The 18,145-nt window shown below is 33.6% G+C and overlaps 1 protein-coding gene across 2 annotated transcripts in view; it reads right to left on the bottom strand.

The window, feature by feature from the left end:
- BRINP3 (BMP/retinoic acid inducible neural specific 3) overlaps positions 1 to 18,145 on the bottom strand; it is a 440,693-nt gene that overhangs the window by 125,854 nt on the left and 296,694 nt on the right. For both annotated transcript variants that reach the window (XM_007101505.1, XM_024130693.1), the window contains one exon: positions 9,025 to 9,261. In XM_007101505.1, coding sequence (XP_007101567.1) covers positions 9,025 to 9,261 — 237 coding nt within the window. The remainder of the gene's footprint in view (positions 1 to 9,024; positions 9,262 to 18,145) is intronic.

Raw genomic sequence — 18,145 nt, 5'->3', positions numbered from 1 at the left:
TATTTCAATATGGTTTCTTTTGTTCAATTTGATGTTTGAGAGATTTATTCTTATCATTCTGGATGGATAGTTTATTCCCTTTGCTTTATAGAATTCCATGGTGTAAATATACCACAATTTTTTACTCTATCTTTGTGGACGAGCATTTGGTAGTTTCCACTTTAAGAGTGTTAAGAATAATGATACTGTGAACATTCTTGTACATTTTTGTATATTTGTTGTTGCAAATATGCAAACATTTCTTTTGGGTTTCTAACTAGGAACAAAATTGCTGGGTCATAGGATATGATACATTTGCCTTTGGTAGATGTTGCCAAATATTTTTCCAAAGAGAAAAAATATTAATTACACACACCCACCGTTATTATGTGAGAAGTTTTAACTTATTTTCTCTGTCTCTCCTTCCTTCCCTCCCTTTCTCCCCTCTTTCTTTCCTTTTCTTGTTTTTTTTTTTTTTTTTTTTTGTAATTTTAGCCGTTCTGGTAGATGTGTAGTGATATCATATGACAGCTTTATGGCTTTATTTACCTTTTTCTGATGACTAATGCCATTGAACACTTTGTCATATGATTCTTATCATTTGAAGTTCCTCTTTTGCAAGGTGTTGAAATAGTTTGACCATTTCTTTATTGCTTTGTCTGTATTTTTCTTATTGATTAGAAGGAGTTCTGTATATATTCTCTATAGGAGTTTTTTGTTTGACAAATGTATTGCAAGTATATTCTAATGGTGTCTTTTGATTAAAAAGTTTTAAATTTTGTTGTATTCAAATTTATTTTTTGTCTTTTACATTTAGCATTTGAAATTCTGTTCGTAATGTTTTTGCTTATTCAGGAAGATCTTCTCCTATGCTTTCCTCTCAAGCTTTTATATTTCTTTCTATCTTTTTGTATTTAGACCAGCTATCAATCTGGGATTGAATTTTCTGGTGTGATGAGCAAAGATTCATTTTCTTTATGCATAGATGTCCAAATGACCCAGTATTATGGAAATTACTGTTTTTTTCCTCTGCACTGCAGGGTCACCTTAAACGTAAATCAGAAGGCCAAATATATGTAGATCTTTTTCTGGACACTCTTCTCTTCCATTGGTCAGTATGTCTATTCTTAATTTCCCACAATTTATAAGCTTTAAGTATCTAATAGTCTCCCAGATTTATTCTACTTAAGATTGTCTTGGCTATACTAAGTCTGCTGTATTTCTGTATAAACTCTAGAATCAGCCTGCCAATTCCTGGCATGGGGGGAGAATTATAAGACGTTTTATTAGAAATGTGTTGAATAGATTATTTTGGGAAGACTTGATATCTTTACATTTTGAGTCTTTTGATCCAAGAACATGATATGGTCCTCTACTTAGGTCTTCCATTTTTTTTCTCAGATATATTTTGTCTTTTTCAGTGTGGATATTTTTACATCTCTAAAAAGTGCTGTTTTGTTAGATTTATTTCAAGATATCTGATATTTTTGTGTTACTCTTATAAATGGTATCATCTTTAACAATTTCATTTTAAATTTGTGGTATATGGCTGTACAAATTACTTTGTATGATCTTTTATGCTGTGAACTTGCTAAATTCACTTATTTATTCAAAATAGTTTATCTTTTGAATTTTCTATGTACAAAATCATATTATATTTGAATATGATAATTTTATTCTTCCTTTCCAATACTTATGCCTTTATTCCTTTTTTTCTTGCCTAACTACACTAACTAGAACTTTTGGTACATTTTTCAATAAAAGTGGTGAGAATGGACATCGGTATCTCATTCCTGCTCTAAGAGGGAAACTGTTCAAATTTTCACCATTATACATGAAGTTTTTGTAGAAATTGTTAAAATATGGAGGGTTCCAGAATTCCAAGTTTGTTCAAAGATTTTTAAAAAAATAATGAATAAGTGTTTTTTTCCCTGAATTTTGTGAAATGTTCACATGATCCTACTCTATTTCTCATTTGTGATGAAATCTGATAGATATTTTGAAACAAATTAATCTTGAATAAAATTCATTTAGTCATAATATAGTATTATTTTTATGTATTGCTCTCTAAAAATTATATTTTGTTAGAAATTTTGCATTGCTGATCATAAGATTGTTCATAATTTTCTTATTCTATTTCTGAAAGAAGTTCCTTGGGGGAAACATTTTAATAATTAGATACATTTTCTTCTGATACAATGAATAACTTAATTTTCATCTCTTTTTCTGTCAAGATTGGTAAATTTACTTTTGGAAAAATGTGTCTATTTCATCCACATTGGTCAATTTATTGGTGTAAAGTTCTTTATAATGTCCTCAAAATTGTTATGATTCCTGTAGTCTCTCTAGTGATGTGTCCTTTCACTTTCCTGTCATAGCAATTTTGTATATTTTTCAATTTTTTTCTTGATTACTTTTGGTAATTATTAAGTTTATTAATCTTTTCAGAAAACCACCATTTGACTCTGGATTTTCTCTACCTCCTAAATGCTTTCAATCATATTAATTTTTCCTATAGTCTTTGTTCCTTCTCTTTAATTAAAGGAAAATCTAAATATTTATTATTTTAAATGGTTAAGGCAAAAGCTTAAATACTTAATTTCCAGGTTTTTTTCTTTTCTAAATTATACCTTAAGGCTATAACTTTCTCCTGAAACAATCCTTTACCTGAATTACACAAGTTTTGATTTGTCCTATTTTCTTTATTGTTCAGTTCAACATATTTTCTCTTTTTTACAATTTTTTCATTGACTTAAACTTTTGACTTAACTTTTTTTTCATAGATTATTTAGAAGCTTAGAATTTAATTTTCAGGCAGATGAAGTTTGCTCATTTATCTTCTAGTTATTGATTTCAGTTGGATCCCATCATGGTCAGAAAACATATTCTAAATAATTTCAAACTCCTGGAGTTTGTTCAGGCTTACTTTATGATTCAGCATGTGGAAAAACTGGGTAAATATTTCAGGAGCACTGGGAAAATGTGAATTCTATATTTTTGTTGTTGTTGTTGAGAGTCATATATATTTCATTTTAGTCAAGTCTGTTAACTTCTTTTCAAGTTCAATAAATCTTCCCTGATATTCAATTTGTTTGTTCTTTCATATATTAAATAAGCATGTTAAAATGTCACACTATGATTCTGTATGTGTTTTTTGTTCCTTTTAGTTCTGTCAATTTATCTTCATGGTTTTGGGGGCTCTGCTTTTAAGTATTGACCAAGACAGCCTGAACATTCGCCAGAGCTTCACTAAAGTTTAAACAGTTTTCTTCCCTGACTTCCCTTTTCTTTAGAGAACTTGCAATTGTAAAGTATTTCTTTGTCCCTTAAAGAAGTAAATCTTCTTCAAACGAGATATGTCATTCTCAAGGATCTAGGCGTCATCACTTTGACTTGGAATAATCAAAGGAAAAGGAGATAGTATGCTTTTCTCCCAGTCTGGAAAAGTAGGAGACCAACCTCAATAAGGGACAATTAGCAAATAGAGACGGCCTGATCAGGTGGACCACCTTCTACTAAAATATCAATGGGTCAATGATGAAATCCAAGGGAAAATTAAAAAATACCTTGAGACAAATGATAATGAAAATAGAACCATACAAAATCTATGGGATGCAGCAAAAGCAGTTCTTAGAGAGAAGTTCATAGCAATATAGGCCTTCTTCAAAAAACAAGAAAAATCTCAAATAAAGAACCTAACCTACCACCTGAAAGAATTAGAAAAAGAAGAACAAACAAAACTTAAAGTTAGCAGAAGGAAGGAAATAATAAAGATCAGAGAGGAAATGAACAAAATAGAGATTAGAGAAACAATGGAAAAAAATCAATAAAACCAAGAGTTGGGTCTTTGAAGGGGTAAACAAAATTGACAAACCTCTGGCCAGGCTCACCAAGAAGAAAAGAGGGAAGAACCAAATAAACAAAATAAGAAATGAAAGAGGAGAAGTTACAACTGATACTGCAGAAATGTCAACCATTCTCCCTGCTACTGTCCTCTGGTACTTTTCCATGAGCTAATCCCAGTGTTTTAGAAATTCTCCTGTCCTTTGTATCAGAGGAGTTGAGTTCAATCTTCCTTCCCTATTGTAAATCTCTATCCTTTATTACAAGAGCCTTTAGCAGTCTTACTTGCCCGTTTAACTGGTGTGGTGTAATTTTTATTTTGCAGTTCATATACATGAATAATTATGATATTGATTCCAGTTGGATTGACTACTTTATTATTATGAAATATTTTTAAACCTCAATTAATGTATCTTGCTTTCAAATTTACCTTAGTATTTTTTGGCTAGCATTTACATTACATTTCTCCACCATTCAACCTCAGTTTATCTATGTCTTTATCAGGTCTCTAGTAAACAGCAAATAGTCTTTTATTTATTTTTATTATTATTAATCACCAGTCCTACACTATTAGTCTTTTATTTAGACTATTTAGTGTAATAAGAAAATAGAATATTTAATATAATAACCATTACAGTGGAATTAATCTGACCCAACACATTTATTGTAAAGACAATCCAAATCTTCCTCTTTCCGCTGCATTGAGAGGCCATGGCTCACAGGCCCAGCCGCTCCGCGGCATGTGGGATCTTCCCGGACCGGGGCATGAACCCCTATCCCCTGCATCAGCAGGCAGACTCTCAACCACTGCGCCACCAGGGAAGGCCTTGATGATTTTTTTGATTTGATTTTGACATCTATTTGATGATTTTTCTCCTGTTTTCTAGTTTATTTTCTTATTATGGAGTGATCAAATAATTTTTATCTTATTTTATTTTCTTGACTATAATTAAACATTCTTATTTTAGTAGCTATTCCAGAGATTATATTATTCTTGATTTATTTCACTCTAATGCAAATTACATCTCTTAGCTCATCCTCAACAATGCCAGTACCTTGGGAGACTTAGAATATTAACTCTTTCCATTCACCACCCATTATAACACTATTATCATATATTAAAATCCTACATATATTTTATGTCCACATAACCTCATAATTATTATTTTGTAAGGTTGATATTCACTTATATTTACTGATGTATATTTGCCATCTCTAGAATTCCTCTTCCCCTTTACGTGTCTATGTTTTCATGTAGCATTTCTTGTCTGAACACATCTTTATTTTCACCTTCATTTTTGAAGCTCTTGTGGAACATTACATAATTCTAGATTCACTGTTATTTTCTTTAGCACTCTAAATATGTCAAAAATCTGTTTTTGTTTTTGTTTTGATAAGTCAGGCTCATTGCGAGTCTAATGAAAGTAATGTCTTTTATCTCTAGTTATGTTAGAAGAATTTTTTTCTGTCTTTTTTCCAACATATTTACTATGATACACTTATCTGTGGTTTTCTTTGTATTAATCATTCTTTGTGTTTGCTGTGCTTTTTGAATCTGTAGGTTGAATTTGGAAGTTTTCAGTTTAAAAAAATTTCATGCATATCTCACATGCTTGCCATGCATCTATCCAATATTTTGTTGTTGTTTTTCTCACTGCTTCCATTTCTATCTATTCCATTAACCTCTCTTCCTGTTCACTAATCCTGTTCCCCATTATGCCAAGACTCCTATGAAAACAAAATTCTGAGTTATTTATTTCAGATACTGCATTTTTATATTTTAGAAGGTCCTTCAGTCCAGTTGTATAGATTCCAAATCTCTGGTGAACTTTTCAATATCTCCATCTACTTTATCCTTCCTTTCCTTTCATTTTTTGAGCATTTTAAGAATAAATATCTGAAAATTGTTCCTATTAATTTCAATATCTGGATCATCTTACATCTGTTACCTGGTTTCTTTTTGATATTAGCCATAAGGTCTTATCTGTTCACATATGTTATAAATTAGAGTTTTATGTTCATCATAAATAAAACAAAAAATTGCAGAGATTTTAGAAAATGTTTTCCTCCTGAAGACGTAACTCTCTTCATATTTAACAGACACTATAGGGAGTTGATCCTAAAAAAATCAGGATATGAGCTATATCAGTGTGGGGTTATACTGGTAGAGAACTCAGTCTGGCTCTGACTCTCCCTTGTTCTTAGGGTATGGCCCTGCAGAACTTTCAGTTAAGGACATGGTAAACGTTTGCTACTTCAGGCCTGTAACACTGCAGAAGATTCAATGCTATCATTCAGAGGTTTTCAGTTTATCTCTTCAGGAACATCTGACATGGGTTAAGGCAAATGTCTTAAAGAGATGACTGGTCACATATTTAAAACTTCTTAAGCCTCCAATTTTCTCACTTTAATCTACTATGACTGCCAAATTTTCTTCTGATTTCTCTGTCCTGGAATGCCAGCATTTTTCAGGGACTAGTCCTAGAGTCTCAGCTTCTAACTCTGCCCTGAATTGATAAATGTGCCCTAGGGGAAAGCAGTTATAGAAACAGTGTCACTTCCTCATTCCCTCTGGGGTTTTCCATCCTTCCCTGTTTTATTTTCAAGCTCTTCCCTCTAGAGAGTTTTTATCTCTTAAGCACCTAAAGTCTGAGGTGAACTTCATTAAGTTTGAAAAGACTTTTGAATAGTTCTTTAGCATCCAGCACTATCTGAAATTCAGCAAATATCTTGTGGTAAAACTGAACTTCTTTAGGCCCACTGAGTCCAGAAATTTGTCATTCGAGTCTCCATAATCGCTAGAAGTGTGTTGATTTTTCTTTCTCCCATCAGCCACTCTCTGCCTGGGGAAATGCAGAGCCCTCAGGCTCTGTTCTCAGAATTAAATAAATTAATGAATAAAATGAAAGAAAGAAAGAGAAACAAAGAAAGGAAGAAAGGAAGGAAACAAGCTATGGATCCCACACATCTCACGCTATGAATTTTAGTCTATTTAGTTGTTGTTACTTTTATGATCTATTATGTCTTTAAAAATATAATTTTAAAAATTATGCAACTTTTTAGTTACTATCAATAGAAGTATTGGCCTACTTCAATCTACATTTCACCTGGAAACAAAGAACCCAATGCTCATTTGGTGATTTTTAAAAATATAGTCTCAAGGCAAAATAATAGGGGTGGCAATCCTATGTGAGTTCCACAAATATGGGGTTTCTAAGATTCCCTGGTATAACACATTATACATTATCTAAAAGTGTTGCATTTCATGATTATTTTTAACATCAGATGGTTCTACTTGAATATAACATATTAGATTTCCAATACATTACTTATTAGTATTCTATTGAAAAAACAAAAGAAGAATTTGAGGTTAGAAATAAATGCATTTCAACAATGTCAAGGAGATATGACTTTTTGATTCTTAGACAGTTTTTACCATTTGTATAGAGAGAAATATTACCCTAGCAGAGGAGGATTATTTATTATACAGTATTTTGATCAAAATATATCTTAATAAAATCTAAATCTATTAACTCTTTCTAAATTTATTTACCTACCCTTTTACTTTATAATTTGGTGGTTCTACTACACAAAAAGATGAGGGTTTGTTGAAACCATCAATTGTGTTTTTTCTTGTCTGATGTTAGCTGTGGGCTTGTCATATATGGCTTTTATTATGTTGAAATATGTTCCTTCTATGCCTAAATTAAGTGTTTTTATTGTGAATGTATGTTAAATTTCATTATCATTTTTAAGTGTGCTTGGTTAAATGAATCACTGGAAAAATTATGACATTCAAACATATAAATCTGACCTCTTGGCAGTTAAAACCTCTCTTGTCACTTTGAAAGTTAGCCATGTCCAACACTTTTGACTAAGTGCTACATAATTACACTCACCACATTCTGGGGATTTTTATTATTCTATTATTATGAATGATTATATATGTTGTTATCAATATTTTTCATTTCATGTTGAGGCATTCTTAACCTTTTATTAAAGTTCATTGCTTTATGAAATGAAGGCCATTACAGGTTACATAGTCCATAAGTAACAATATTGAAAACACAAATATGCACTCATAAAAATTCAGAAATAACAAAAACAAACTGCACAAACAGTAAGTCAAAACTGATCTGAATTTGGTTTAAAAAGAAGTAGTTGAGTGTAAGTGCACGTGCATGAGATTCACTTTAATGTAAAGAAAGTATAGAACATTCACACTTTGGATCTTGCCTCACAAGTGAATCTCAGGGGCCATGGGAATAGTCCAGAGGGGTATCAGAGGTATTGGACTAAGAACGCCGCCTGCCATATCAATAAAGAATAAACAAAGGCTGTTGTGGTCATCAGCCACCTCAGCCACTACAGCCACACTGACGTGAGCCCTGAGGGAACTCAGGATGGAAACAAGATACCAGCTCTCAAGCTATCAGCCTCTGCAGCGACCCTCCTACAGTGCGCCCTGAGGAGGCTCAGGATGAGAAAGCACAGGATAGGTTTCTATCACCAGGATGGCACCTAAAGCCAGGATAGCACCTCAGCTATCTGGCCCCAGAGAGCTGAGGTGCATATCAAAGGAAAATGTTCAATGAGCTTTGACTTTGCATCTTCCCATACCCAGAAAAGCACTAAATTCCTTAACTTGAGATACCTGGTTTTCCTTAATTAACAGTATCTTTTGATACTGTTCTGACTACCTGGACTCTATATAGGAGTCTTTCAAAACTCCTATCTATCCTGGCTCCTCCTTTACCTCTTTGGAGCCCTCCCTCAGAGCGATCTGAGAGTCCTGTCTCCTGGGCTTGAAGTGCTCAGAAGATCCGCCGAATAAAACATAAATACATAATTCTCAACTTCTAGGTTGTGCATTGTTTTTCAGTCAACAATTTAAATTCTTATATTGAGAAAGGCAAGGACTTTCTTCATTAAATGACTAATAAAAATCAGCTCAAGAGCAGGCTAGGTTCTAGTGCCAATAGTACATAGCAATACACAAAGTACCATATAGGCTTTCAGTAAAATACTGAATAACCGACAATAAAAGCAATACACATGTCCAATTGAAAGAATAATAAGGATAAATTGAATAAAACCCTCCAAGTACGTAATAGTTTCTCCCAAAAGCATTAAACAGTCTTCTCAATATGGCAATTTTTTTTGGCAAAAGTTTAGAAGTGTTAGATAAAATATATGTCTTACCTGATTCCTCAAAGTCGATGTTGTAGGATTTCCAGGTTTCAGTTATGCGAAGAAGATTCTCCTCCATGGCTTGAATGTCCATGGAGGGGCAGTTGCATTCTGGAAATCTGGGACCACACTGACACCAGCAGTCATTGTCCTTGCAGATAAACTCTCCCTCTGAATTGCAAGCAACGTAGCTCAAAGCTGCTTGTACAAAACGCTCCTGAAGGTAGTCTGGAAGGAGTACTTGCAGCCCTTAAAGAACAAACCAAAACAGTAAGTTTACTCTGATAAAGAAAAATGCATAATACATATCTACATATTCACAAAAAGTCAAAATTTGAATATATTATGTATTTATGCATATTTTAAAATCATCATTAGAAAATTATCGAAGTCTGTAAAATTGCAAATATTTGTAATTCTTTTTTTTTTTTTTTTTTTTTTTTTTTTTGTGGTATGCGAGCCTCCCTCCGCTATGGCCTCTCCCGCTGCGGAGCACAGGCTCCGGACGCGCAGGCCCAGCGGCCATGGCTCACGCGCCCAGCCGCTCCGCGGCACGCGGGATCCTCCCGGACCGGGGCGCGAACCCGGTCTCCCCGCATCGGCAGGCGGACGCGCAACCATTGCGCCACCGGGGAAGCCCTGTAATTCTTTTTAATATATACTGACTCCATGAACTGTTCAGGAATCCTGGAAACTGGGACTTCCCTGGTGGTCCAGTGGTAAAGAATCTGCCTTCCAATGCAAGGGACGCAGGTTTGATCCTTGGTCGGGGAACTAAGATCCCACATGCCGCGGGGCAGCTAAGCCTGTGTGCCACAACTACTGAGTTTGCGACCTCAACAAGAGGACCCATGTGCGGCAAACTACAGAGCCCATGCTCCCTGGAGCCTGCACACTGCACTAGAGAGAGAAAACCCGCACGCCACAACTAGAGAGAAGCCTGCGCGCCACAGCGAAGATCCAGCCCACAGTGAAAAGATGCCACACGCCTCAATGAAGAGACCGCATGCCACAAATAAGACCCGATGCAGACGAAATAAATAAATTAATTAAATAAATTTTTAAAAAAAGAATCCTCAAAATTATAGAGGTGTTTAATATCTCAGACTATTTGATTTTGTTTTTTAAACTGATTTGATTGGTATTTGACTTAATTGATCAGAATATTTGGTTATTTTAATATAATGTAGATAGAACCTATCTTCCCATACTTTTGAAAAGAGATGTATGCATTTATTTTACACTACTTGATTTCAAATAGTTTTCAAGCGGGCTTCCCTGGTGGCGCAGTGGTTGTGCGTCCGCCTGCCGATGCAGGGGAACCGGGTTCGCGCCCCGGTCTGGGAGGATCCCACGTGCCGCGGAGCGGCTGGGCCCGTGAGCCATGGCCGCTGAGCCTGCGCGTCCGGAGCCTGTGCTCCGCAACGGGAGAGGCCGCAGCAGAGGGAGGCCCACATACCACAAAAAAAACAAAAACAAAACAAAAAAAAAACAAATAGTTTTCAATATTTTCATATACTTTTAGCTCATGTTCTATCATCTCACATCTACATAGATATCGTAATACAAAGGGTTTGTGGCATCAGCAAAAGAGTTATGAAATGTTGCTATAATGCTTATCTCATGCCACTAACAACACATAACTTTATATGAGTTTATTTTTCATATGATCACTTAGATTGACTACAGGGAAACTATTAGACTGATTTAATTATTTCACAGTTTATTTCCTTGTCATGTATTAAGACAGCCTTAGTGATACAGTTTATTTCTTTTCTACAAGCAAGTTTAGTAAATTTGCTAACTCTTAAGAAAATATAAAAAATGAAAGTAAGGCTATAAAATTAACATTTGGAGATCTCTACTAGTTTTACATTTTAGCATTTCTTGCTACATAGAAAAATCTAATCAAAAGGGTAAATATTCAATGTAATAAATAAACAAAAACATAAGGGAAAACTTAGTCAATACCTAATTGCTATTTACTACAAAATTTGATTTTTACAACTTTTACATGTCTCCTTTCTAACAAAAACAAAAAAACCCCACAAGTTTTTGATACAACCATCATCTATGAGGTTAATTCAATTAAAATCGTGAATTAGCATTTAGGAAAAAAATCTACTTTGTAAATATCTTGACAATTATACCTATCTCATTCTTTCAGATTAATTCTCCCATAGGTGGGTCAGGAAAAGTACTTTTAGCACGTATATATTTACTTTATTATTCATTTAAATTTTACCTCAAATAAATAATATTTATGGAATGCCTTCCATTTGGAAGAGACTTTCTAGGGAAAGTACAAATATGAAGATGACCGAAACATATCCCTGCCCTAAAGGTACTTGCAATACACTTAGGAAAAATAAAAGAAGTAATATAATATGTAATATTAGAAGTATGTAATAATATTATACAATAGTACTTAATAACTACTAGAGTTGGGTTACAGATATTTCACTAGGTATTATGAATTGTTCCATAAAAAAGGTAGACTGGAACAGTATTTGACACATGGATATGCTTCAACATTATGAGAGGTTTTTTGTGGCATAGGATAATACATTAACAACATCACACACAAATGAACTGCGGAATATATTTTTTAAAATAGCAACTAGCAGTATTGTTTTAATACATATGCAGTATAAGAATGCAAGGAGTGAGTTGCTTAGAAAAATAAATCTAGAGTAATGTTATTGGGGTTCCCATAACAGGGTGAAGTATATGGAATTAATTCATTTGTATTTAAATGATGTTTAACAATGAAGGTACTCTGAGTGGTACATTATTTCGATATAGAAGATATAAAGAAAAAAGATCAGTTTAGACGGAAGACTAAAAAATATCTAAACTAAGAAAATGGTGATCAAAAGGCAGTTTAGGAGACAGGAGAAGAGGAGTTAGAATCTACTAGACACTACTTTATTTGATGGAAGGCAGGTGAAATATGTCAAATGACTTGAAGGAATAAAATGATAAAGCTAGAAATAGTCTTAAATGATTAGTCCTGTGGGTCACCAAATTACTGTATAGTTGAGAAATATCTAGTGATTGCTTCTGACGATTCTGCCATTCAGTGTTAAAAACAAAGTCAGAGTCTCTGTTAATGCGACTCAGGAGTCCAAATATAGTTATTTTAATATTGTCTGTTTTAACATCTCAGGTAACTGTAAGTCTATGGACCAGATAATATGGAACCCGCTGATTACGTCAACCTTAATTTTACAAAAAAACACCCCCAAAACAAAAAGAAATTCAGAGAATTTATGTTATATTGAAAATGTCATAAACAAAGTCATAATTGTCATAATTTTCAGTCTGTAAAAATGATAGTGCCTTTGCAGAAATAGAGAAGGCTGGAAAAGTAATTTGAGGAGGAATGATTGGTGGCAAGAAATGATGAGTTCAGTTTTAGACATGCAAGGATTTCTGCTATATTATCTGTCTTTATCTATCTATCTATCTATCTATCTATCTATCTATCTATCTATCTATCTATATCATCTACGTATTTATCTATCTCTAAAGAAAGGAAACTGACATTCTGTAAAACCCGCACTAAAAATAAAAAAGATTTTTTGGAAAAGAGCTCTACAGACAGACCACTCAAAATTTTATAACTTTATAACTAGACCACTAACGTAAACAATAATTGATACCTAGAGAGAAAACTTGAACTGCCTTGGTAGACAACTCAGAGGGACTGGGGGCTGTCCTATAGACCTTTTATTTATTTATTTATTTATTAGGTACAGAAACAATAGAGTACAAAATACTGATAAGACTGTTATTAGAGAAAGTCTACTTGGTGATGAGACAAGGCTAAGGAAGCTGAGTTCTGAGCCTGGGGGATACTGTGAAAGTGAGCATGAGGCAGAGAAACTGCTACAAGCTGACAACCACACAGTCAAACATGAATGTATCAGGTATTGGAGGACCAGTTTTTTTAACTAAACTTCTCACTAGAAACAACTAGAAAATATAGATAATATATTAAAATAATCTGTTTATACTGTATAGTGCAGGAAACTATATCCAATATCTTGTAATAACCTATAATGAAAAAGAATCTAAAAAATTATGTAGAGATTCAGTTCTATATATATATATATATATAGAACCAAATCACTTCTCTGTACACCTGAAACTAACACGACATTGTAAATCAACTATACTTCAATTAAAAAAAAAATCTGTTTAAAGGGATCTGAAGTCCAATAAAAGTGAGGATGTCTGGACTAACCTGGCAAGAAGAATCCCTGAGGAGTGAACCAAACATTGGACATAGGTTTTGTTTTAGAGTTTTGTCCAGTTAGCAAAACAAATACTGAAGTTTCAAACCAGCCATGATAAAGACAGTAAATTCCTCAGGATTTGTTGGACTACAGAAGGGCTATATACCCATGAAGTAATTAAACAAACAAACAATTAGCTTTCACAGGGCTAAAGCATACTTTCAAATGGGTCAATTAAAATAGACTGAGGTACTACTGGAAACAAAAGTAAATCTCTGGAGAAAGAAAATATCATCAAGAATTTTAAATTATTTGAACAAATTTTCATGCACAGCATCAGAATTCAATAAAAGATAATGAGCATATAAATCAGAAAGATAAAGGGGTTATCAAATATGAACTATAAATTAATTTCAGTCACCTGATCAAAAATTAAATGACAAAACAATTTGACAGAGAAATTATAAATTATAACAAAATTATAAATGGAAAAAATTATAACTGGAAATAATAAATTATAACAAAATGGAAATTCTGCAAATAAAGTATATAAATTGGAGTAAGGAAGTAACTAATGAATTTAACAGCAGACCAGACACAGTTGAAGAGATAAATAGCAAACTGGAATATGTTGGAAAAAATATTGGGCACAGAATAATAAAATGGCAAAAGGATATAAAGAACAGAAGACAGTAGAAAAGATACATAGGTCAGGACTGAAAGGTCTAAAAATACATTTAATTGGAACCCCAGGATGTGAGAAGAAAAAGAAAGAAGCAATATTTGGTGAATAAATAATGTAAGAAATTTAAGAAATTGTTGAGAGATGAAGAAAATTGTAATATGCATCACACAAACACAAATTCTAGCAAGACAAACAACTAAGTAAAAATGACCAGCTGACCAGTGTTTTTCAGTGCTGCCTTGCTCATGTACTACCTAAAGGAGTGTGAAAAACTAAGGACTCCCTTGAACATGATAAAGCTGCCATCTAAAATTTTTATAATAAATTAAATAGACCAAAAGTAGGTAATCTGTTGCATTATGAATATTTATATTTAAAAATAAAAATATTACATCACATATCTATATGTACAAATGGAATCTAATCCTGGCAATTCAGCATCTAATATCATCTTTTAAAAACAATAAATGTGAAAAAAGTGTGTGTGTGTTCCCTACTTGAAGCTACCATTTCATTCCACTATCCCTGCATATTCTTGTACTAATATACAGCCTTTTTATTAGTAAACATCTTTTCTTAGTCACAGTCATAAGTCTCTGCTATAAACATAAATAACTGGAAATGTAAATATATTTTCCTGAAAATTATAAATAACAAAAATCTTATGGCATAAATTATATAATATATAGTTTTCTAATAATGAAAATCTTTAATCACTTTTGATTGAATTTTATTATATATAATTACAGGTAATATACAATTCAATAGATTTAAATGTATTACATGATTTGATAAATAACTTTATTATTATTATTATTTTTTTTTGTCCCCATATCCCCTCCCTCTTGTGCTTCCCTCCCACCCTCCCTATCCTACCCTTCTAGGTGGTCAAAAGCACTGAGCTGATATACCTGTGCTATGCAGCTGCTTCCCACTAGCTATCCATTCTACATTGGTAGTGTATATGTGTAAATGCTACTCTCTCACTTCATCCCAGCTTACCCTTCCCTGCACCTGCATCCTCAAGTCCATTCTCTACATCTGTGTCTTTATTCTTGTCCTGTCCCTACGTTCAACAGAACCTTTTTTTTTTTTTCGATTCCATATATATGTGTTAGCAAACAGTATTTGCTTTTCTATCTCTGACTTACTTCACTCTGTATGACAGACTCTAGGTCCATCCACCTCAAGACAAATAACTCAATTTCATTTCTTTTTATGGCTGATAATATTCCATTGTATATATGTGCCACATCTTCTTTATCCATTCGTGTGTTGATGGACATTTAGGTTGCTTCCATGTCCTGGCGACTGTAAATAGTGCTGCAATGAACATTGTGGTACAGGACTATTTTGAATTATGGTTTCCTCAGGGTAGATGCCCAGTAGTGGGATTGCTGGGTCATATGGTAGTTCAGTTTTTAGTTTAAGGAACCTCCATATTGTTCTCCATAGTGGCTGTATCAATTTACATTCCCACCAACAGTACAAGAGGGTTCCCTTTTCTCCACACCCTTTCCAGCATTTATTGTTTGTATATTTTTTCATGATGGCCATTCTGACTAGTCTGAGATGATACAGCATTGTGGTTTTGATTTGCACTTCTCTAATGATTAGTGATGTTGAGCATCCTTTCATGTGTTTGTTGGCAATCTGTATATCTTCTTTGGAGAAATGTCTATTTAGGTCTTCTGCCCATTTTTGGATTGGGTTGTTTGTTTTTTTGATAGTGAGCTGCATGAGCTGCTTGCATAGTTTCGATATTAATCCTTTGTCAGTTACTTTGTTAGAAAATATTTTCTCGCATTCTGAGGGTTGTCTTTTTGTCTTGTTTATGGTTTCCTTTGATGTGCAAAAGGTTTTAAGTTTCATTAGGTCCCATTTGTTTATTTTTGTTTTTACTTCCATTTCTCTAGGAGGTAGGTCAAAAAGGATCTTGCTGTGATTTATGTCAGAGTGTTCTGTCTATGATTTCCTCTAAGAGTTTGATAGTGTCGGCATTACATTTAGGTCTTTAATACATTTTGAGTTTATTTGTGTGTATAGTGTTAGGAAGTGTTCTAATTTCATTCTTTTCCATGTAGATGTCCAGGTTTTCCATCACCACATAGTGAAGAGGCTGTCTTTCCTCCATTGTATGTTCTTGCCTCCTTTATCCAAAATAAGGTGACCATATGTGTGCGGGTTTATCTCTGGGCTTTCTATCCTGTTCCATTGATCTATATTTCTGTTTTTGTGCCAGTACCCTACTGTGTTGATTACTGTAGCTTTGTAGTATAGTCTGAAGTCAGGGAGCCTGATTCCTCCAGCTCCGTTTTTCATTCTCAAGATTACTTTGGGTATTTGGGATCTTTTGTGTTTCCAAACAGATTGTAAATTTTTTGTTCTAGTTCTGTGAAAAATGCCAATTGTAGCTTGATAGGGATTTCACTGAATCTGTAGATTGCTTTGGGTAGTATAGTCATTTTCACAATGTTGATTTTTCCAATCCAAGAACATGGTATATCTCTCCATCTGTTTGTATCATCTCTAATTTCTTTCATCAGTGTCTTATAGTTTTCTGCATACAGGTCTTTTTTCTCCTTAGGTAGGTTTATTCCTAGGTATTTTATTCTTTTTTGTTGCAATGGCAAATGGGAGTGTTTCCTTAATTTCTCTTCCATATTTTTTGTTGTTAGTGTATAGGAATGCAAGAGATTTCTGTGCATTAATTTTGTATCCTGCTACTCTACCACATTCATTGATTAGCTCTAGTAGTTTTCTGGTAGCATCTTTAGGATTCTCTATGTAGAGTATCATGGCATCTGCAAACAGTGGCAGTTTTACTTCTTTTCCAATTTGGATTCCTTTTATTTCTTTTTCTTCTCTGATTGCCATGGCTAAAACTTCCAAAACTATGTAGAAGAAGAGTGGTGAGAGTAGGCACCCTTGTCTTGTTCCTGATCTTAGAAGAAATGGTTTCACTTTTTCACCATTGAGAATGATGTTGGCTGTGTGTTTGTCATATATGACCTTTATTATATTCAGGTAGGTTCACTCTATGCCAACTTTCTGGAGAGTTTTTATCATAAGTGGGTGTTGAATTTTGTCAAAAGCTTTTTCTGCATCTATTGAGATTATGACATATTTTTTATCCTTCAGTATATTAATACAGTGTATCACACTGATTGATTTGCATTTATGGAAGAAACCTTGCATTCCTGGGATAAACCCCACTTGATCCTGTTGTATGATTCTTTTAATGTGCTGTTGGATTCTGTTTGCTAGTACTTTGTTCAGGATTATTGCATCTATGTTCATCAGTGATGTTGGCCTGTAGTTTTCTTTTTTTGTGACATCTTATTATGGTTTTGGTATCAGGGTGACGGTTGTCTCATAGAATGAGTTTGGGAGTGTTTCTCCCTCTGCTATATTTTGGAAGCTCTTCTCTAAATGTTTGATAGAATTCACCCGTGAATCCGTCTGGTCCTGGGCTTTGTTTGTTGAAAGATTTTTAATCACAGTTTCAATTTCAGTGCTTGTGATTGGTCTGTTCATATTTTCTATTTCTTTCTGGTTCAGTCTTGGAAGGTTGTATTTTTTGAAGAAATTGTCCATTTCTTCCAGGTTGTCCATTTTATTGGCATATAATGGCTTGCAGTAGTCTCTCATCATCCTTTGTATTTCTGCAGTGTCAGTTGTTACTTCTCCTTTTTCATTTCTAATTCTGTTGAGTCTTCTCCCTTTTTTTCTTGATGAGTCTGGCTAAAGGTTTATCAATTTTGTTTATCTTCTCAAACAACCAGGTTTTTAGTTTTACTGATCTTTGCTGTTGTTTCCTTCATTTCTTTTTCATTTATTTCTGATTCGATCTTTATGATTTCTTTCCTTCTGCTAACTTTTGGGGTTTTTTTATTTTTCTTTCTCTAATTGCTTTAGGTGTAAGGTTAGGTTGTTTATTTGACATTTTTCTTGTTTCTTGAGGTAGGATTATATTGCTATAAACTTCCCACTTAGAAGTGCTTTTGCTGTATCCTATAGATATTGGGTCATTGTGGTTTCCTTGTCATTTGTTTCTAGATATTTTTTTATTTCCTTTTTGATTTCTTCAGTGATCTCTTGGTTATTTAGTAGCATATTTTTTAGCCTCCATGTGTTTGTATTTTTTACAGATTTTTTTCCTGTAATTGATATCTAGTCTCATAATGTTGTGGTCAGAAAAGGTACT

The sequence above is a fragment of the Physeter macrocephalus genome, chromosome 4, assembly GCF_002837175.3.
Source record: "Physeter macrocephalus isolate SW-GA chromosome 4, ASM283717v5, whole genome shotgun sequence".
Classification (NCBI taxonomy): domain Eukaryota; kingdom Metazoa; phylum Chordata; class Mammalia; order Artiodactyla; family Physeteridae; genus Physeter; species Physeter macrocephalus.
The sequence above is the reverse complement of the archived record's forward strand: the minus strand, read 5'-3'. Positions and strand labels throughout refer to the sequence as shown.